Source organism: Eleutherodactylus coqui, unplaced genomic scaffold (assembly GCF_035609145.1).
Source record: "Eleutherodactylus coqui strain aEleCoq1 unplaced genomic scaffold, aEleCoq1.hap1 HAP1_SCAFFOLD_402, whole genome shotgun sequence".
Taxonomy (NCBI): domain Eukaryota; kingdom Metazoa; phylum Chordata; class Amphibia; order Anura; family Eleutherodactylidae; genus Eleutherodactylus; species Eleutherodactylus coqui.
Window position 1 is genome coordinate 63,045 of NW_027102224.1, and position 22,979 is coordinate 86,023.

A 22,979-nucleotide genomic window follows, 5' to 3' on the forward strand; every position below is an offset into this window, starting at 1 on the left:
TCCAAAAAATGAATTACTCGCTTTAAAAAAAAAAAAAAAATCCTTTAACTATCCACTTCTAGGAAGGAAGCAAAACTCTTAAAGTAACTACATTACTGAAAAAACCCATGGGTGAAGCCATGTCCAAGAACAGTCAATACTTGAACTGCAAATGAAAGAATTAAAGACAAACCGACAAGCAAATCCGGTGCAACCTCAACCTTCAGAGAAAAATACCTTGGGCAAGATAAATGATCAATCACTGAGAGGAGATAGGGATGATACCAAAGAAGAAGTCTAAGAGACCTCAAATTGACTAAAAACGATATCAGAATGACCGGCAATTTTGCCCTCGTCTATTTGCTTAACAATTTTTTTCTTTTTATCTGATATCAAGATAGGAAATAACTGAACTTATTAACCTCCTTACAACAGAGGCCCTTGGACTCGGGCACAATGAAGCCATTCAAAAAGCCTTCTTTAATGGACTAGGCCTACTTCCAACACTGTTGTAAGTCTCACTGGCTACTGGCCTCATCTTTTTTTTTTGCACGTAATTCTCTATTTTCTGGATGCAAGGAATTTTGTATTTTATTTCTGGATAAAGCAAGAACAGTGGAATAAACCTGACGTAACAGTGGAGGATCGTCCCAACAACACAAGAGCTAAAATACCCAGTCTGTAACCAATTATTAAAGATCTTTGCTTCTTGTGGTCATCACTCCTTTTATTGGATTCTTTAACTGAAGAGAACGGTGATAAAACAAGTAGCTATAAAACAAATCCGATTAACACCAGCAGCATTCCAAACCACCGGCTGCTACAGACTCCATGCAGCACTCAAGAGGTACCACCGACAGAGTGCCCTCAGAAATGCCACCAACACTCTGTCAAGCGGTGCTTACAGTTACCAACACTCTGTCAAGCAGTGCTTACAGTTACCAACACTCTGTCAAGCAGTGCTTACAGTTACCAACACTCTGTCAAGCGGTGCTTACAGTTACCAACACTCTGTCAAGCAGTGCTTACAGTTACCAACACTCTGTCAAGCGGTGCTTACAGTTACCAACACTCTGTCAAGCGGTGCTTACAGTTACCAACACTCTGTCAAGCAGTGCTCAGTTACCAACACTCTGTGAAGCAGGGTTTATAGTTACCAACACTCTGTCAAGCGGTGCTTACAGTTACCAACACTCTGTCAAGCGGTGCTTACAGTTACCAACACTCTGTCAAGCGGTGCTTACAGTTACCAACACTCTGTCAAGCGGTGCTTACAGTTACCAACACTCTGTCAAGCGGTGCTTACAGTTACCAACACTCTGTCAAGCGGTGCTTACAGTTACCAACACTCTGTCAAGCGGTGCTTACAGTTACCAACACTCTGTCAAGCGGTGCTTACAGTTACCAACACTCTCTCAAGCAATGCTTACAGTTACCAACACTCTCTCAAGCAGTGCTTACAGTTACCTCAGAAACGTTACTCTCACTCAGATCAAATTAGCAAATTAGAAATATGGTGAGTAGACTTAACCCTAGATGCTCCAGTCTACTAATAACCACCACCTTTACTCTATTTTCATGCCCACCCGAAGAAGGCGGGCGGCAATCCATGTTACCAGTTCTGCACTCACCATTAATAAAACACGTTCGTTAACAAGACATACATTCCCCATCATCACTCCTGAACCAGCCCTTTCTTTAAAAGCCTTGCAAGGGTTAACACATTTAAACCTGACAAATCTACCCAAAATGTTACACCAGATAAATCCTTCTATACACCGGTGCCAGTTATCAGGGGTAACACCATCTTGTAGAGCTTCACCTGTACCCTGCAGCAGTGCAGGACTTGGTGTTGGCATCTGGTAGGCACTGTGAGACCTGCCAGGTCTCGGTCGCCTCCGATCAGATGGAGATAAAAGGTAGCTTTCTCCTTTCGCATTCACTTCGCTGGCGGTTTTCTACCAACGAATCCTCCTCTGATACAAGTGTTCAAATGATTCATCTGCCTGTTGAGCGCTCTTCTTGTCGCACACTGCTCACGGGTCCTAAAGCTGAAGCGCTGGGGATTCTAGCTAGGCATCTGTGAAGCTGTTCCTCACCACCTGCTTCATCCGCGCCAATGACCAGCCGCTGCAGAAGGTCCTTCATCTTCATAGAGGGTCTGAAGCTGTGACAGGAATTGTAAGAGGAGCTGTGGCAGGAACCAGGAACTCTCACTTGGATTCTGTAACTGCTTACAATCATGTGGTGCTGTAGAAAAAAACTGAAGCCCCTGTCCCGTCAGTAGTTTTTTTATATCAGGACTCGCTTTTTCTCACCAATCACTCCCACCAATCAGCTCCTGTTTCTAGGGCCCGAGCTTCACAGAAGGATCCCTAAGGTTCCTTCCCGCCATTTTCTTCAGACCAATCACCATCCATCCTAGGGCTCCAGTGTTTCCCCAACAACCTCCAGAACCTTTCCCTACCTAATAATCCAAGACTCTTATAAGGCCCAAAAGACCTTTTAAAACCATTTCCGCTCTGATTCCATGAGGCCTTAGTCCCTAATTGGCCATCGGCCATACATTATACAGTAACAGCCCTGGAGGCTTCTGGGTGATGACTATATATTGTGTTGTCAGGTTCCTATAAGGTGTCAGGATGTCGCTGTCTATTGCTCTATGGAGGAATTGAAGTATTTAGAAGGACACAAGGAGCTGTACAAGGAGGCCATGATGGAGACCCACCAGCCGCTCCCATCTCCAGGTAATAGACAGGACTAAATACATGGGGACTTTATTATCTGTATCTAAAGAACGACTTCAGTGTCTGTCTGTATTTCCTCCAGTTCCATCCAGTAAGAGAAGCCCACCAGAGAGATGTCCCCGTCCTCTTCTTCCACAGAACCATCAGGTAGGTGGAGATGTCCCTCTGATCTGTAGAAGGCTGCGAAGCTCTTGTCTTCACTCTTATTAGATGTCTTCTACGTGTGTGATGAGGCCGGTGGAGATGGCAGGATTACCGCTGACCAGAGCCATTACATGTGGTCTGGATCTTCTCCCAGTTTTCTGTCGGTGGAGACTGCTGGTGGGAATAAGGGGCCAACAGGTTGGATTTATATCTATCTGCTCCTTTATGTCCCCCGAGACAAACGGCGGATGTGTCTGGTAGACGCTGATCTCCTCCACTGAGACAATGTGCAGCGTGTGTAGCCATGCCGGATATACATTTGTATGAGGTTCCTGAGGGGTCATTGAGCTGCCATCTATTATCTATGTTCAGCTTCTAGACCTGCAGCTCTGTGGCTCAGATAACTACTCCTGTCAGGTCACTTTTGGTCATCATGATTAATGATCTTTTCTGGTCATGTAAAACCTTCCACACGACTTCTCCAACCGTCTGCTGACTTTTACAATATTTGTCTCTCAGCTTTTGAATCAGGATGAAGATCTGACTAATATTGATGATACAGTAACAATTGTGACAGTCAAACAGGAGTTTGAAGAGGAGATTCCTACAGGTAACCGCCCAGGTGAGTAGTAACCACTATATACAGCAGAGAGGAGTCACAGATTCTCCTCAGTCAGCGGCTGCAGATGTTATTCTGTGGTCTGTGGGATTATTGGGGATGACAGATCCTGCAGTCCGGGCTCCGTCCTCCCAGTTGGTTCATCCTGTAAGCCTGTTAGTGGCAGTAGATATCTGACCCTGGCAATGGTCGGCTCTGCTGCAGCTAGAAACACCATAACAAGAGCAAAAACCACCCAAACGGCCGTTCATGTCGGTTATTTTCAGTATCTATAGACTTTATATTATCTGGTGTTTGGAAGCTGATAGTCTTGTAGTCACTTATCCTGCCTGTTATGGAAGTATGATATTACTGCAGTCGCACATTCTCTCCCGGGTTCGTTAATATTCATTCGTTTCTTGGTTTTCTCTAGAATGCAACTTTTTTTCAACTATTCCCCCTTTGCTCAGCAAGTGTGCTGTTAGCATTTCCATACTATCCCTGTCACTACCCCAACTTTGTGACTCCAGATTACCCCTGGAGAGGACCTTTAACATTGGACGATCATCATTAGTACAGCGTTTTCCTGAAAATAAGACCGTTTTGTTTTTTTGTTTTTTGGGGGGGGGAGGTCTAATAATACTTACCTAGCAGCTGGCGTTTGGGTTCATCGTACTGGTCTCATTTGCTGCTACAGGCTTCCATGTCCTCCTTAATGCCAACAGAACAGTTCTTCCTGGTAGCGGGCTTGAATACCCTGCCACCAGCAAGGTAATGCTCTGATTAGTTAATCGAGTGCTGCGTAAGCCAATGAGAACCAGCGCTTGATTAACCAATCATAGCCATTCATTGAATAGCTGTGAGTGGTTAATCCAGCGCCGGCTTTCATTGGCTGATGTGGCATTTTATTAACCAATCAGAGCATTACCTTGCTGGAAGCAGAGTATACAAGACCTGCTATCAGAAAGAACTGCTCTGTCGGCTTGAAGGAAGATGCGAAAACCTGCAGCAGCATCGCCACAGGCCTTATTATCAGGGGGAAACATGGTGGCTGTTCATACCCCTGTGCTCCTGCGCAGTTTTGAACGATAGTCGTCCCATGTAAATGCATGCACAGAGATTATGGTTCATCTGTGGGGTATAGAATGGAAAGAATAATATCTCTAGATTAGTGAGAAAATACCAATCCCATTGCATCCATGGCCTTTGAGTCGGCCAAAACGGATATCATCTGAATGAATGATCTCTCCTCTGCCATGTTTGATGTATGTAAATGGATAAAATCGTGTTATGAAATATGGCGGTCATTGCTTCCCTCTAGGAATCCCTTCTGGGGAGACATGACCAAAGTATTGTATTGTATAAACATCCGGACATTTCCTGCATCCAATCAGCCGGCCTCCCTCTGATGTCACCAGTAGTGTTGGGGGAACTGAAACATCATATCGCTGCATGCCGCCGCTGCTCACTTGCTGCTGAGGCTGCAGTCAGGCGTTGCTGCCATTCACGTTCTGCACAACTCTCCTCTGCTGGCTCCCAGGCTGCTGCCCGCAGGGTTCATGCACGCTACCTTTTTAAAGAGCCAGTGTATGCTACTGTTACTCATCCCCAATCCAGACAAGTAAAGAAAAATCTACAATTTATTATCTGCCCAACTGTTTCTACTCCTGTAATTGTATATTGTTATGTGGGATTTTTGTTGGTTCAGATTTCTTTTCAGGTGCCTTCACTAAAGGATCAAGGATGCAGAAGGACAGAAACAAGATGGCGGAGAGTGTATTAAATCTTACACTAGAATTAATCTTCCAGCTTACTGGAGAGGTGAGGGATTCTGATGATGTCACATTACATAATTCTTATCTATGGTAACAACCGGTGACGTCACTGGAGAGGTGATGGACTCTGGAAATGTCTGTAGTGATATTTATTAATGTCTCCCCATATACAGGATTACACAGTAGTGAAGAAGACCTCTAGTGGTGGCTGTCAGACCCCTGTGTGTGATGGATGGGGGAGACCCCTGAGTCCAATCACGGGACCCCCACCTCACTCCCTGATACATGAGGACATCAATGTACAGAAGATTCTAGAACTCACCAACAGGATGATTGAGCTACTGACTGGAGAGGTGACGCTGCAGGGAATGCTGGGACATTATACAGTAACAGCACTGGAGGCTTCTGGGTAATGACTGTATATTGTGTTGTCAGGTTCCTATAAGGTGTCAGGATGTTGCTGTCTATTTCTCGATGGAGAAGTGGGTGTATTTAGAAGAACACAAGGATCTGTACAAGGAGGCCATGATGGAGACCCTCCAGCCGCTCCCATCACCAGGTAATAGACAGGACTAAATACACGGGGACTTTATTATCTGTATGTAATGAATGACTTCAGTGTCTGTCTGTGTTTCCTCCAGTTCCATCCAGTAAGAGAAGCCCACCAGAGAGATGTCCCCATCCTCTTCTTCCACAAGACCACCAGGTAGATAGAGATGTCCCTCTGATCTGTAGGCTGTAAAGCTCTTGTCTTCAGTCTTTATAATACACTATTTGTAAAAGAAAATAATAATCCCACCCCTAGAAGAAGTTGTAATTTTGCTGCAAAACTCGGGATGCAGTTACATCTCAGACAGATATACAAATGATTAGAGTTGTGGCGTGATTAGATGATCAGTCTTGCGACTTGAGGACATAAAAGTGGTTCCACCTTTGGTTTATAATAAGGCTCTCATAGGCTACTTGTGTTTAGTGACCTCTTTTTCCCCTTGTGTAGAGCTTGTTGACCACTAGACGCCTCTTCGATGGAATCAAAGAGATTTCACCCAGTTGACAGAGTTTGAGAGGGGGTGCATTATTGGAATGCCATAAGCTGGATGGTCGTATCAACAAATTGCCCACCAGCTGGGTCGTTCTGACCAGAATGTTAGGAGGTGTTGGGAACTATGGATGTGTGAGGGCACACAAGGCGGCCGGGTTCAGGACGCCCTCAACAGACCATAAATAGAAAGGATTTTCTGATCATTCAGCAAACACAAGTAGCTTCTACTATTTTGTTGATCACAATCCAGAGACAGGTTGCTCCATCGTTACAGATCCCTGTGTCTGTCAGAACCATTTCTAGGAACTCCATTTGTGGTGGTGTTGTGAATGAAGTGGAATCGGGTTGTTTTCAGCAACAAATCCAGCTTTGGGTACCGATGACAGCTGTGTTCATGTCTAAGGACCTAGGGATGAGCGCCTATGCTGAGGAGCCTAGTGTACAAACAGCGTTCAGAGAGCGCATTAAGGTCACCAGTTGGCTGTTTAGCGGAACAGTTCTTATCCTCCAGACATAGGGAGGGCTGCAGAAACAATTGGGGGTTTCTCTAAACAGAGAATCTCCCCCAAGCAGAGAAATATAGGAAAGGACTATTAGTAAAAAGAAGTCTGCGCTCTTGAACTGTACAGTTTAGCAACCATGAATGTCACAAAACAAGGAAAAGAATGGCACTTACTCGAGAGGAGGAGGGTATGATACCCAGAAATCCCCCTCCTTGAAGTGTCCCCTTGGCCTGAAAAAGGTGCCTTAAAGCAGAGAAACGCGTTGCCCTTGTACCATCCACCACAACTAGGAATAAAGGTTAGATATTCTCAAGTTGATGCGGCTGGGACGTGGCTTATTGACATAAAGGAGTCGACACTTTAAGGAGGGGGATTCTAATAGTTTGGAGATAAAGAGATTTGAGATGGGTGGGTAGTTGGCAGCATCGGTCGAGTCAGGAGTTGGTTTCTTTAGCAGTGGGGATATGATAGAATGTTTGAATGAGGAGGGAAAGATGCCAAAGGTCAGAGAGAGGTAAAATATAGTGGTGAGATGGGAGATAACCACCGGGGAAAGGGACCAAAGGAGGTGTGAGATAACAGGGTTGCTAGCACAAGTGGTGGGGCGAGCAAAGCTAGAGACTTCCTCTGTCATTGATCTAAGTACAGAGAGGTAACAGGAGCTAGATGCAGTACTGATGAGAGTAGGGTCGGGGCCAGTCTGGGATTGGGAGGTAATTTCCTGCTGGATGTCGTCGATTTTCTTTTTGAAGTAAGCAGCCAGCTCTTCAGCACTGAGATTCGTCTCTGGGAGCTGCAGTTTAGGGCTGAGGGTGTGGAAAGTGTCATAGAGTCATTTGGGGTTGTGGAATAGTGAGGAAACGAGAGAGTTGAAGTAGATTTGTTTGGCATGGTGGAGGGCGAGGTTGTAGGTTCTGAGCATGAATTTGTAGTGGAGTAAGTCTGTGGACATGTGTGATTTTCTCCACAGCCGTTCAGCACAGCTAGAGCTCCGCTGGATGAAGCACGTTTGAGTTGTTAGCCAGAGATGCTGAGGTCTGCATCCGATGGCTTGGGTCACGGGGAATGCTGCTTCATCTGGGGCATTTTTGAAAGTGGTGTAATGTGCGGCAACCAGCTTGGGGCAGGAAAGCAGAGAGATAGTGGATAGAGAAGTCTGTAGAGATTCAGCAATGTTTTGGATGTGAACAGCCTGAAGATTCTTATATGTACAGTAGGTAGGTGGGTCTGGAAAGATGCTACGGGGCTTGGCAAAGAAAGAGGGGAGTTTATGGTCCGAAAGCAGGAGAGGCGACTTAGTGAAGGGGTAAGCAGAGCAGAGACAGAGGAAGACCAGATCAAGACAATGACCGCTCATTGATATGTTCAGGACATGCTGCAGCCACATGTTTTGCCTCTCATGGCAGAGCTTCCAAGAGGCATTTTCCAATGGGCAATACTCAGCTTTACACAGTAAGGATGTGACAGGAATGCCTCCACAACATTGCCACACTTCTGTGGCCTGCCTGGTCACCTGATTTATTGCCAATAGAAGATGTATAGGGCCATCTGGAATGCGAACTTCGACAGCCTATGAGTTTGCATGATCTACAGGCTCAGTTAGAGCAAATGTGGAGCGATATGTCAGGGGATACCATATGGAACCTGTATGCCTCCATGCCCGCCCGTATTGCATCTTGTATCAAAGCTAGAGGCAGTCCAACAGGGTACTAGAGCCTCCATGCCTTCCCGTGTTACATCTTGTTTCCAAGCTAGAGGCAGTCCAACGGGGTACTAGAGCCTCCCTTCAAGGGTTCAGTTTTCTGCAATAAATTCTCCTTTTGCTCTGATATTGTAATCACTTACCTTACTGATTACATTACAATCACACAGAGAAAGTTTCAATCAATTTCGACAACTTCTAGAGTAGGGATGGTTTTTAACAATGATTGTATGTTTTACTCCTGTTTAATGAGGATGGTAGACAGATTTCTGAGGGATCATTGAGCCGCCATCTATTATCTATGTTCAGCTTCTAGACCTGCAGCTCTGTGGCTCAGATAACTACTCCTGTCAGGTCACTTTTGGTCATCATGATTAATGATCTTTTCTGGTCATGTAAAACCTTCCACACGACTTCTCCAACCGTCTGCTGACTTTTACAATATTTGTCTCACAGCTTTTGAATCAGGATGAAGATCTGACTAATATTGATGATACAGTAACAATTGTGACAGTCAAACAGGAGTTTGAAGAGGAGATTCCTACAGGTAACCGCCCAGGTGAGTAGTAACCACTAAATACAGCAGAGAGGAGTCACAGATTCTCCTCAGTCAGTGGCTGCAGATGTTATTCTGTGGTCTGTGGGATTATTGGGGATGACAGATCCTGCAGTCCGGGCCCCGTCCTCCCAGTTGGTTCATCCTGTAAGCCTGTTAGTGGAAGTAGATGTATGAGACTGCAGGCCCCCAGTCATCAGGGCACTATGACTGCTGGTCTGTAGTAATTTGATCATTTTAGCTATCATTTTCAAAATTATACACAAATGATCATTTTTGATGGTCGATAGAAGACTCTCTGCCAAACATCATCTGTCAGGCTGGAATTTTTTTCATCTGTTCTTAGCAAACTCTGCATGTGTGGCATGATCAGACACATACAGCTTATCATCTGTCACTTGGCACAAGACCTCTCGCTGCTCTGCCAGCTTAATCTGACATGCTGACGGTCGGAGTGTTCATATGAATGATCAAAATAAAGATAATCATATGAATGATCCCGCCCACTAAACCAATGATGATCATTTAGCTGCTCTCATTGGTTCACAAAGCTCACTAAGAGGTAGAGCCTGTATCACCGTCACCAGCTATGGCTGCAATTGTGATATACGTTCGTATAAGAGAACCATCGTAGTGTGCCGTGCCGCATCATGCTGTGAAATACTGTGGCTTTATTTATAACACTGCATTCTTTTTGGCAGTTTTCCTCCAACTAATTTTATCTGTTAGTTCATCTTCTTTTTCAGAAATAAGCTGAAACACCTTGACCCCGTGTCCCCCTTCAGATCCTTATCAAACCAGCAGATTTCTATAGATATATATATAGTTTGTCTTGTGGGAAGTGAAGTTACCCGGTCAGCAACAAATCAATCCTGTAGAATGCTCTTTTCATCTTGATGCCTTCGCCCTGATTTGCCAGCAAGAAGAATAAAGTGTAAGGAGTTCCAATCATTCTCATAGTTCCAGATTGGCTCTGACACTCTTAGTATGCAGACATTGTCAGCCTCTTTGCAGGTGCCTTATGACACCTGCTTTATTAATATCTTCTTCCACAGGGCTCTGTCCTCCACCCAAATTCGTTTTTGCGGAACTTAAAGGGGTTGTCCCGCCACGCAGGGTAATTTTTTAAAATAAAAATGATACTTCCTTTTCACTTTGCATCGTAACACAGAACATACAGAGGCTCAAACTGTCCGGCATATCAGCTAGAATGCCTGTTTCTTACTTTTATATCTGATGTTCAATGCAGCTTTCAAAGATGACGCTGTTGTGCTGCCTCCCCACAATGCCCTGCACTCTCCCCCTCTGTGTGCGTGCTCCCAATGGCAGCAAGAGACATGAAAAAGCAAGGTTTCGTGGTGACGCTTAGCTCCCATCCTAACCCCGCCCACGACATGCCCGCACACCGCCCATCTCTATTGAACTGTTCTACAGTCTCTCCCCCCCCTCCCCCCTCTAAGTCCCTCTATGCGGTCTTGACCCCCTACAGTCTGGCTTCTGCCCCCTACACTTGACAGAGACCGCACTGACAAAAGTATCATACGACCTCCTGATGGCCAAATCAGGAAGGGGACTAATCCCTACTGATCCTCCTCGATCTCTCTGCAGCATTTGACACGGTTAACCACAAACTCCTCCTCAGTATATTTTGCTCCACTGGACCAAAGAACACTGCTCTCTCCTGGTTCTCCTCCTACCCATCCGACCGCTCCTTAAGTGTCTGCTTTGCTGGCTGTACCTTCCCTTCTTTTCCCCTTGCTGTTGGAGTCCCCCAGGCTTCGGTTCTCCATCTACACAACCCCAATGGGACAGACCATTAGGAGATTTGGCTTTCAATGCTGATGACACGCAGTTATACACCTCTTCCCGTGACATCACAGCAACATTCCTCCAGAACGCCACTGACTGTCTGTCTGCTGTCTCTAACACTATGTCCTCTCTCTATCTAAAACTGAACCTCTCAAAAACTGACCTTCTCCTGATTCATCCATCTACTAACCGACCTTATTCTGACATCTCCATTTCAGTAGGTGGCACCACCAGAACTCCCAGACAGCACGGCCGCTGCCTTGGGGTTATATTCAACTCTGATCTCTCCTTGATCCCCTATATCCAATCTCTTGCCCGAACATGTCAGCTGCACTTCAAAAACATTTCAAGAATCTGCCCCTTTTCTCACCCTGGACACGCTAAAAATGCTCACTGTTGCCCTCATCCACTCTCTGTTCGGTTAGTGCAATTCACTGCTAATCTGCCTTCTCTGCACCCGACTTTCCCTGTCCAATCAATCCTGAATGCGGCAGCCAGGCTCCTCTTCCTGTCCAGATACTATTTGGACGCCTCTGCCCTGTGCCAGTCCCTGCACTAGCTGCCTGTCAAATACAAAATACAATTTAAACTCGCCATCCTCATCCACAAAGCCCTCCACAGCACCGTGCTGCACTGCATTGCTTCCCTCATCTCCGCTCTGGTAATGAAATCAGACTAAGTGCCCCTTTAATTCAAACCTCTCATTCCCACCTCCAAGACTTCTTCAGAGCAGCACCAATCTTCTGGAATGCGCTAACAAAAGCTATCCGACAATTGCCGACACACAAAACTTCAGCGTTCACTAAAAACGCACCTCTTCAGGGAGGCATACCACATCCCTTAAACCAACTCCTCTGTACTCTACCTGATAACATGCTCCCTGTCCTACCGACTGCAATTCCTGCTACCCATAATTATCCGGCATCTGCAGTTATACCGATTCAGCCATTATACAGCCCAATTTGACTATTGCTTATGTGTATAGCTCCCCTTACTCTCCACCTCGCCATACCGTGCACATCTCCAGCCCCTTTACCTTCTGTATCACCCCTTTATCTGTAGTATGTAAGCTCGTTGGAGCAGGACCCTTACCTTAATGTCTCCATCAAGTGATGACTTCATGTAACCGTGTTTTGGTTTTTATTTCCCCTGTCTTGTAAGCGCTGCAGAATATGTTGGCGCTATATAAATAAAGATTTATTTAGTCTCTGAGTCCTATGTCAAAACATTCTCCAAGATGATACGCATACAGTACCTCTGTACACGCTTCCTACATTCCTTTGGGACCTCCATTTCTTAATCGATGCATTCCACAGTCTTGTGTCCCCTGATGAAACAACTGAGAAATGCGGATTTTTGTCTCACTGTAATATCCTTTCTTGTCTTTTATTGAGGGACACGGCACCCACTCATTTTTTTCTTATGTTATTATGTCCTTCTCAGTTGTAACATGTTCTTTGGTTTGTTCTTTAGTTACTTAAAAGGACAGATTATCACATTACATTTTTAGAGCTGATGTTAATGCTGATGTTTTCGACCAACTCCAGAAACACAGATTGTAATAAGTTATCCAAAGTTTTTAATTTCATCACCCTATTTGGTATTAACTTCAAATAAATAAAATTACTTCTCCTCATTTCTACCCTGAATGATATAGGGCATGTAGGTGTCAGGAAATGTGTGAGATGGACACCACCTAATAGCACTGACTAACACGAACCTTTATGATTCTTTCTTGTGGCCAAACATCATGATTTACTGGTCCTCACTGTGAGGTCTACTGTTAGGATGCGTTCACACGAGCGTGTTTTTGTGCATACATACGTACGCACAAAAACACGCTTCTATTTGCAACAATGCATTCCCTATGTTGTGTGCAGATGTTCGTACTTTGCAGGTGCGTGCCTTCAAAGACAGGACTTGCGTGCACCATAGGGAATGCGCGCATTGTTTTCAACGGAGCCGCGGCTGCTGTCGCCGGCTCCCTGCTTTTTTTTTTTTTTTTTTTTTCAGGGAAGGGCTTTACAAACAAGCTCTTCCCTAAAAAAGGAAAATTTTAGTGTAAAAAAAAACAACAAAAAACCTGTCCACCGCTTCTGTGTCCCCCGCGGGGATGAAGAACACATCTGCATGCGGCAGATGTTTCCTTCATCCCCACTAGTTAAAAGAATTCCCTGCTGCTACATCTGTGGCAGATGCAGCAGAGGAATTCTTCAATTCTCTACAGCAGCTGTCACACATGTCAGCTGTGGTAGAGGATTCTGCTGCAGGCAGTTGATTTCAGGGAAGGGCTTTAACCCCTTAATGACACGGCCTATTTTGGCGTTGAGGACCAAGCGATTTTTTGGTATTTTTCCATCTCCATTTTTCAAAAGCCATAACTTTTTTATTTTTCCGTGGACGCGGCCGTATAAGGGCTTGTTTTTTGCGTGGCGATCTGTAGTTTTTATCGATGCCACTTTTGGGTATATAGACAATATCGTAAAATTTTATATTTTTTTTTTAATGATAACAGGGAGAGAAAACGCATCAATTCTGCCATAGATTTTTTTTTTTACAGCGTTAATCATGCAGCATAAATGACACACTAAATTTTTTCTGCGGGTCAGTACGGTAACAACGATACCAAAATTGTTATATTTTTTTTAGGTTTTTACACTTTTTTGCAATAAAACCCCCTTTTTTTCGAAATCTTTTTTTTTCTCTATAGCTGCATTCAAAGTCCTGTAACTTTTTTATTTTTCTATGTACGGAGCTCTTTAAGGGCTTATTTTTTGCGAGACGAGCTGTAGTTTTTATTGGTACCATATTGGGAAATGTACGGCTTTTTTGATCACTTTTATTGCATTTTTTGTGAGGCAAAATGCTAAAAATTAGCATTTTGCCTCTGTTTTTTAGCAGTTTTTTTTACGGACGCGTCATTACGGACGCGTCAATATCCAATATGTGGGGTTTTAGATTTTTTTCCCTTTTTTTTATGCTAATATTAGAAAAAGCATAAAAAAGGGTTTTTTTACATTTTTTTTTTTTTACATTTTTCTTTTTTTTACACTTTTCTTTTTTTTATACTATTTGAGTCCCTCTGAGGGACTTACATCACTGTGCCTATGATCGCCGTCATAAGGCATGGCAGAGCTACTGCTCTGCCATGCCTTATCGCTTGTACAGCGATTATAGGCACAGGCAATACAGGACGCCAGTGTCTGGCGTCCTGTTGCCATGGTGACAGGCCGGGCTCTCGCGATAACATCGCGAGGTCCGGCCGGAGACACACAGGGATCACGATCCCTCTGTGAACTCTTTCCCTGCCGCGATCTACTTAGATCGCAGCAGGGAAGGGGTTAACAGCGGCGGGCGCATCTCCGATGTCCCCCCGCTGTTGGAGCGGGACGCCGGCTGTGACTGACAGCCGGCTCCCGCTGCGGGATAGCGCGGGATCTTATGTGATCCCATGCTATCTCCAGGACGTACCGGTACGTCCTTTTGCGGGAAGTACCAGGCTCCCGGGACGTAACGGTATGTCCTGGAGCGGGAAGGGGTTAAATATAAGCCCTTCCCTGAAAATCAAGTAAAAGTGGGTTAAAAAAAAATAAAAATACTCACCTTGCTTCAGCTGCTTAGGCTCAGCCACATCTTCTCCTGTTGTCCCCTGCACTGTGGTGCTGATCTATCAGCAGGCGGGGATTTAAAATCCCCGCCTGCTGAAAGAGCTGAATGTGATTGTCTGAGGTGCTTAGCCAATCACAGGCAGCTTTCCCCGAATGAATGACAGGGGACAGCAGGAGAAGACGCGGCTGTGCCCTGGCAGCTGAAGGGAGGTGAGTATCTTTTTTTGTTGTTTTTTAAACCACTTTTACTTGATTTTCAGGGAAGGGCTTATATTCAAAGCTCTTCGCTGAAATAAAATGCCGGCAGCAGAATGTCTGACAGCTGCGGTAGAGAATTGAAGAATTCCTTTGCTGCATCTGGCACAGATGTGGCAGATGTAGCAACAGGGAATTCTTTTAACTAGCGGGGATGAAGGAAACATCTGCCGCATGCAGATGTGTTCTTCATCCCCGCGGGGGACACAGCAGCGGCGGACAGGTAAGTAAATTTTTTTTAAACTACTTTTAATTAGCTTATCAGGGAAGGACTTATGAAGCCCTTCCCTGAAAAGCCATTGACAGCTGCCGGGGCTCAGCGGGGACTTTTGCCGCTGTCCCCAGCTCGGCAGAGCTGCTGAGCTATCAGCAGCCGGGGATTTAAAATCCCCGCCTGCTGGTAGCTCTGATTGTGATTGGCTGAACTGCTCAGCCAATAACAATCAGAGCTACCAGCAGGCGGGAATTTTAAATCCCTAGCTGCTGATAGCTCAGTACTACAGAGACGGGGACAGCGGCAGAAGTCGCGGCTGAGCCCCGGCAACTGAAGGCAGGTAAGTGTAGATTTTTTTTTCACTCTACATAAAAGGCTTTTCAGGGAAGGGCTTCATAAGCCCTTGATGGCTGCCGGGGCTCAGTGGCGACTTCTGCCGCTGTCCCCAGCTCTATAGTTCTCAGCTAGCAGCATGCAGAGATTTAAAATCCTCACCTGCTGGTAGCTCTGATTGTGATTGGCTAAAGCACTTCAGCCAATCACAATCAGAGCTACCAGCAGGCGGGGATTTTAAATCCCCGGCTGCTGATAGCTCAGAACTACGGAGCCGGGGACAGCGCCAGAAGTCGTGGCTGAGCCCCGGCAGCTGAAGGGAGGCGAGTATTGATTTTTTTTCTTTATACACTTTTTCAAATGGCTTTTCAGGGAAGGGCTTATAAAGCCCTTCTCTGAAAAGCCATTGACGGGGATGCCGGCAGCAGGATTCTCTACCGCAGCTGTCATGTGTGACAGCTGCGGTTGAGAATTAAAGAATTCCTCTGCTGCATCTGCCACAGATGAGGCAGATGTAGCAGTAGGGAATTCTTTTAACTAGCGGAGGTGAAGGAAACATTTTACAACCTGGTAGAACGGTTGTTTCCTCAGATACCTACCATCTCTGCTCATTTACTTTATGACAGCCGATGTGGCTGGTTCTTACCTATCTTTGCGCTTCATCCTGAGGAAACAACCGTTCTACCGGGTTGTAGAAACGCGTTGATGGAGATGGGGGGATTGGATCCATGGGTCTAGTCTCTCCTACTAGTTTTTCTCCTGGCAACTGAGTTGTAATCATCAGAACTTTGTATGCCAGACAGGGACAGAGATGTAACAAATGTACTGGGCTGCATGTTAGGAGATAGTTCAGAAAAGAATATGCAACTAAAAACCACAAGTCACTCCACTCATTCTGATAACCTTATTCAGTATTTATGTGGATATGTGTAAGACATGAGTGGTTGATGATTGAACTGAGTATGCAGTAAGCACAGCAATAAACAACCACAAAAGGGGTAAATGATAAATCCACCCAATACCTATATATGGAGTGGATGGACTGAGCTGCCAATTCTCCTAGCTCTATGATTGAACATATGACGGGATAAGGTGACACGAGAAATAAAGTAGTTCACTATATGATCATACTAATCTCTGGATTGACAAGAAGTGCCAATTTAGTGTGGCTATATTGGCATATTTTGAACAGCTATGTGAGACTGGCGGCCATTAACCCCTAATGTTGAGTAGAATATAGTGCTGGACTGCCTATGGCTCAGTAATTGGTGACCCAAATTTGTAGAGCTGATATATTGAAGCATCTTGACCATCTAAAAATAACTGGCTGACCATTTACTAATATGGAGTGACTGAGTGACAACCAATTGAGTTGCTGTTAGGACTCAGTAATAGACACTGTTGTATATCGTCTATTTAGACAAGTCAGTGTCAAGAAATTACTCTAGAAGCCCTATTTTAATTAGTGTGTGACTATGGTCACATTATAGAGTTCAGTGATTACGCCAGTGTTTTAACACAGAATATAATAAAAGTTAAAACTTCCCTGAAAAAGAATGCAGGGGGCCGGCAGAGCATTGTTTTCAATGGAGCCGCCGTGTTTCTGCTCGTACCTAGGTGCGGACGTATGTACGCACCTAAGTACGCACAAAAACACGCTTGTGTGAACGCACCCTTAGGGTGCATTCACACGAATGTATATCGGCTCGGTTTTCACGCCGAGCCGATATACGTTGTCCTCGGGTGCAGGGGGGGGGAGGATAGAAGAGCCAGGGCCAAGAACTGAGGCTCCCACCCCCTCTCTGCCTCCTCTCCGCCCCTCTGCACTATTTGCAATGGGGAGAGGCGGGACGGGGGCGGGGCTAATTCCCGGACTTTAGCCCGCCCCCGTTCCGCCTCCTCTCATTGCAAATAGTGCAGAGGGGCGGAGAGGAGGCAGAGAGGCTCTCCCATCCTCCCCCCCCTGCACACGAGAACAACGTATATCGGCTCGGCGTGAAAACCGAGCCGATAGACGTTCGTGTGACTTCACCCCTTAGATTGTGATCTGTATTTCCACCACTGTCTTAGTTAATAAATGTTATGTGGCTTGTAATTTGCAATGAAATGTTTATATAGAAATGTTAATATCTACATCAATTTTAAGGTTATTTCAATTAAAAATAGTAAAATCAACTTTATTCTTGGCAGATGACGGTATCGGGAGCTCAAAGGGACATCTGATATTTGTAGATTGTGAAGCACAGGATTGTGATATCGCACAATATACACTTGAAGAACCTGCCGTTATCCCAAATATCCCCTTAACCTGTTACAGCAAAGATGCATCATTTGATCCATCACTTCATCCATCACAAACTGATAATCAGAAGAAAAGTCACAAAAGAGGAAAACATCAAATAGCCCACATGGGGCAGAAGACATTTTCATGTTCAGAATGTGGGAAATGTTTTAGAGACAAGCGAGAACTTGTCAAACATTGCAGAAATCACACGGGAGAGAAGCAATTTTCTTGTTTACAATGCGGGAAATGTTTTGGAGTTAAATCAAAACTTGTAATGCATCAAAGAATTCACACAGGAGAGAAGCCATTTTCATGTTCAAAATGTAGGAAATGTTTTGGACAGAAAGGAACACTTGTCATACATCAGAGAGTTCACACAGGAGAGAAGCCATTTTCATGTTCAGAATGTGGGAAATGCTTTAGACTGAAACACCAACTTGTTGTACATCAGAGATGTCACTCAGGAGAGAAGCCATTTTCATGTTCAGAATGTGGGAAATGCTTTAGAGTGAAACAAGACCTTGTTGTACATCAGAGAACTCACACAGGAGAGAAGCCATTTTCATGTTCAGAATGTGGGAAATGCTTTAGAGTGAAACAAGACCTTGTTGTACATCAGAGAACTCACACAGGAGAGAAGCCATTTTCATGTTCAGAATGTGGGAAATGCTTTAGAGTGAAACCAGAGCTTGTTGTACATCAGAGAACTCACACAGGAGAGAAGCCATTTTCTTGTTCAGAATGTGGGAAATGTTTTGGAGAGAAAGCAATACTTTTCACACATCAGAAAATTCACACAGGAGAGAAGCCATTTTCATGTTCAGAATGTGGGAAATGCTTTAGACTGAAACAAGAACTTGTTGTACATCAGAGAAGTCACACAGGAGAGAAGCCATTTTCATGTTCAGAATGCGGGAAATGTTTTGGAATTAAATCAAAACTTGTACTACATCAAAGAATCCACACAGGAGAGAAGCCATTTTCATGTTCAGAATGTGGGAAATGCTTTAGACTGAAATCAGAACTAGTGCTACATCAGAGAACTCACACAGGAGAGAAGCCATTTTCATGTTCAGAATGTGGGAAATGTTTTGGAGAGAAAGCAAAACTTGTCAGACATCAGAAAATTCACACAGGAGAGAAGCCATTTTCATGTTCAGAATGTGGAAAATGTTTTAGTCTGAAATCAGAACTAGTGCTACATCAGAGAACTCACACAGGAGAGAAGCCATTTTCATGTTCAGAATGTGCGAAATGTTTTAGACTGAAATCACTGCTTGTCCTACATCAGAGAAATCACACAGGAGAGAAGCTATTTTCATGTTCAGAATGTGGGAAATGTTATAGAGACAAACGAGAACTTGTTATACATCAGAGAACTCACACAGGAGAGAAGCCATTTTTATGTTCACAATGTGGGAAATGTTATAGAGACAAACGACAACTTGGCAGACATCAGAAAATTCACACAGGTGAGAAGCAATTTTCATGTTCAGAATGTGGGAAATGTTTTAGATCGAAACAAGAACTTGTCAAACATTGGAGAGTTCACACAGGAGAGAAGCCATTTTTATGCTCAGAATGTGGGAAATATTTTAGACAGAGATCACAACTTCTCGTGCATCAGAAAATTCACACAGGAGAGAAGCAATTTTCATGTTCAGAATGTGGGAAATGTTTTAGACGGAAACAAGAACTTGTCGTACATCAGATAAGTCACACAGGAGAGAAGCCTTTTTATGTTCAGAATGTGGAAACTGTTTTAGAGAGAAAAGTGGACTTGTCCTACATCAAAAAGATCACACAGGAGAGAAGCCATTTTCATGTTAAACGTACCAATAATTTGCTGAAATTGGGCAAAACCGCTAGCCCAGATGGGTTTTCCAATAAATCTATCTAAAAATTTAAGAAAACCTGAATTCCCCACGTTCAGACCTTTTTCAATTAAGTTCTACAAACTGATAACATACCACTCACATTGCCGATTATTAGCTGCATAAAAATGTCCGGCCAGCAAACATAGGACATTGGCGGCCAAATACGCCGGCCAATGTCTTTAAGCAGCCGGAAAAGATAGGTCTGCCGCTATATCCATAGGCTCATCCGAAACTACTTTGGAGAATGCTGGGGATGAAAAGTGAAACTCAAACAACGTTTCCCACATTCTATCTCACAGACAGCCATCAAGTCTAATGGCCAAGGCCATAGCATCCTCCAGCATGCACGGTGTCACATACTGAGGTATAGCAGGACAGACTGAAAAAGAACTGGCTTCTCAAAACCAGATTATTCTACTGAGTTCCATTCGCCCAGCATTGGAATTCCACACAGTAGTCCTCAACTGATAATTCTCTTCTTGAAGCATACACATTTTACTTTTGGCGAGGGCAACGTGATCAACGTGGGTCATCATAGAGCAGACCTAGGGTTTAGAAAAAAAATCTCCTGCGTTCAGGGTACAGACATGCCATATAGGGAGAGGTAGTAATTTACTTTAGAAAACGTAATGAATTTTGGAATAAATATTAGAGATGAGCGAGCACCCAAATGCTCGGGTCCGCGTTATTCGAGTTGAGCTATTCGTAAAATTCGAGAGCTCTACTCGAGTAACGAACGCCATTGACTACAATGGGAGACTCGAGCATTTTTGTATGTGGGATGCTGTGTCCCGAGCTTTTCTGTTTTTTTTGTTTTTTTTTCTTGGTTCGTTTTTCTCTCTCCCCCTTCCCCTTCCGGCCAGACCCAAAATTTTTGAATGACGCCGCGCTGCATCGCATTGGTGAGGGGCCAAAACAGGCACGTCACAGGGGGAAGGAGCCAAAAGCCTGGGCGAGGTTGAACACGATTTGATGCTCGTTCGAGTAATGAGCACCATCAAGTACGCTAATACTCGAACGAGCATCAAACTCGACGGAGTACGTTTGCTCAACTCAAGTAAATATCACATGACTTGTACAAGGAATCAAAAGCACCTCTTCATAGAAGCTTACCAAACCTCATAATCTCGTTCCCCCCATTCCCACAATTTGCCCCTTGCCCCTCCCTATGGCTTTTCACTTTGTACACTTCCTGCCCAAACCTCCTATACTTCCCGCACTGTTTGTGTCCCAAAAAACTGTATATCACATGTTATCTTTGGATAGCTGTATTCCCCCTTGTTCCACCGCCTGCCCCTGTACCTTCTGTATCATCTACACCCCCTTTGTTTCCAAATAATTGAATACCATATGTAACTTTTGTAATTTCTGTAATTTTTGTATTGTTTGTGTTCCCCATGTGCCTCGAAAGCGCTGCGGAATAAGTTGGCGCTAGACAAATAAAGATTATTATTTATTCTTTGAAAGCAAATTTATTTAACTAAGAAACAAACCAAATATCCAATGAAGGGAAATGAAAGTATTGTGCAACGCATTTCGGAGCTTAGGACGCTCCTTTTTCAAGCACAAGTCTTTAGGTGTCAGAACATGGGAAATATATCATGCATAGAATGAAAATACGAAGTAATACTGAAAAATAAAATAAATAAGGAAAGAATAAACGAATGGAATAGACAGATATTCAGTGCTGTTGCATAAAAAAAGAAAAAATCTCAGTCTCTCTCTCATATATATATATATATATATATTATCCCCGGATGCCCCCAAGGCTGTTTATTCTAAAATCAATTCATTTCATTTTACACAAATTATAATTTTCAATAAGCAGTTCTATCGCCAAACAAGAAGGACCACAATGGGAACCAAATTTGCCCCCAGTGAAGCCAAGCTCTAGATGGGGGCATTTGAATCTTAAATACAGGACCCACATATAGTATTCTACCAGAGATTTATAGATGACATTCGGATAATCTGGGATGGAAGTGAAATGAACTCCTATCTTTCACTCAATTCTTAAATATAAATACATGGGGGCTTCAATTTACTTGAACCCAAAGCAAAGACAATATTATTTTCCTAGATTTGGAAATCTTCATTCAAAATTAATCTATACTAACTAAAACATGTTTTAAACCAGTAGCCTGTAACAGTCACCTTGATTTCAGATGCTGTCACGCTAAGGACTTGAAGATCCCATGGATTCCTTGCACAGTTTCATCTGATAGCGGCGTGATAAAAACCATTTATTGGCCGAAACGTTGCCCGAATTTTACCCATGGAACAATAAAGGTTTATATGCTTTATGAAGTTTTGCTGCACTACTTCATGCTGCCATCTTTCTACGAAATTGAATGTTTGTGAGTTGACAGTTCACAACTCGTCATTGGCTCCTGCATACTTTGAAGTTATTGAAGGGTTCCTCCTTAAACTGGAGTTTTGCCTGTCTGTGAGTGCTGTTGGAAGGTGTTCTTACTCCAAGGACTTGAAGATCAATATTCTCTATGGACAATTTCGACGAATCCGCAGAAACTGCATGATCCAAGAGGATTTTGAAGAACAATTCAAGGTTCTCATCAAACATTTTGAAGATAAAGGATATCCGAATGTTTTGATCCAATCGGCCTGTAACAAAGTCTTAAACCAAACCCGGGAGGGGCGTGGCCTAGCGAGCAGAGAGAGCAGACGCACGGAGCCGCCGCTCCTGCAATCCGTAGCAGTTGGAGGGACTTACCGGCCCATCTAACCCACGGATACTCTGCTCAACACTAGCAACAGCTACTCTGAACGCTGGGGAATAAAAAGAGACCTTCCGGACCCCCACCGAGGCCTAGCTCTCGGCCTGAAGCCGGGGCCTAGATTTGCACGACCGGACCAGACGCGCGCACCGCAACCGGGCCAGACCGGACCCAAGTAAGCAGCACACCTGAGGAGGCACCCCAGGGAGGCACACTGACCCTGAACCGACAGGAGGGGATAGGTGCAGGCTGCCGGGGGAAGCGGAACAGCGCTACGGAGGAGAACGGGAAGCGGGCGCAGGCAGGGAGAAGCAGCTGCAAAGCACTTGCTAGGCTCACTACGCCCGGACGGACCGAAGCACACATAAAGCAAGTACTGCCTAACATTACAGCACGGCCCTGCGCCCCCCCCCCCCCCCGAACCCCTGCCGCCGGGGGCTTCCCGCCATTCCCCGCTACCAACAGGGGCTGATCCTCCTGTACACATACCAGAGGAGAGCGCGCCCGCCCCTCCCCCCAGCCAGACATGCAGAAGATGAACGTTATCATTTAACCCCTGGCTGCCTAGACGTTGAGATAGAACTGAAGGGAGGTGATAATAGCTACAACCTGCCTGTGCTGAGTAAATATCATCTCTTCACCAAGCCAACACAGACCCACTACAGAGATCTCCTGTATACCCCTGCAAAAACGTTCCTCAATCTGTTTTGGTAAAGCAAAGTTAAAGGGACAGTGCGCACACGAATCTATCAACTGCAATTATCTTACTCAAAGGACTATAAACTGCCAGTGGTCCACCCCGGGCGCACCGGATACTC

General features: G+C 44.6%; 1 protein-coding gene across 4 annotated transcripts in view; it reads left to right on the plus strand.

The window, feature by feature from the left end:
• LOC136599751 (zinc finger protein 665-like) overlaps positions 1–21,092 on the plus strand; it is a 79,627-nt gene extending 58,535 nt beyond the window's left edge. For 2 of the 4 annotated variants that reach the window (XM_066588815.1, XM_066588814.1), the window contains exons 3-11: positions 2,603–2,726; positions 2,809–2,873; positions 3,390–3,492; positions 5,177–5,289; positions 5,417–5,596; positions 5,679–5,802; positions 5,885–5,949; positions 8,947–9,049; positions 17,456–21,090. In XM_066588815.1, coding sequence (XP_066444912.1) covers positions 2,603–2,726; positions 2,809–2,873; positions 3,390–3,492; positions 5,177–5,289; positions 5,417–5,596; positions 5,679–5,802; positions 5,885–5,949; positions 8,947–9,049; positions 17,456–19,449 — 2,871 coding nt within the window. In that variant the 3' untranslated portion in view covers positions 19,450–21,090. Of the gene's footprint in view, positions 1–2,602; positions 2,727–2,808; positions 2,874–3,389; positions 3,493–5,176; positions 5,290–5,416; positions 5,597–5,678; positions 5,803–5,884; positions 5,950–8,946; positions 9,050–17,455 lie in introns of all 4 variants that reach the window. The other 2 variants (XM_066588812.1, XM_066588813.1) reach the window with 2 other exon arrangements.
• Positions 21,093–22,979: the final 1,887 nt, after the last annotated feature.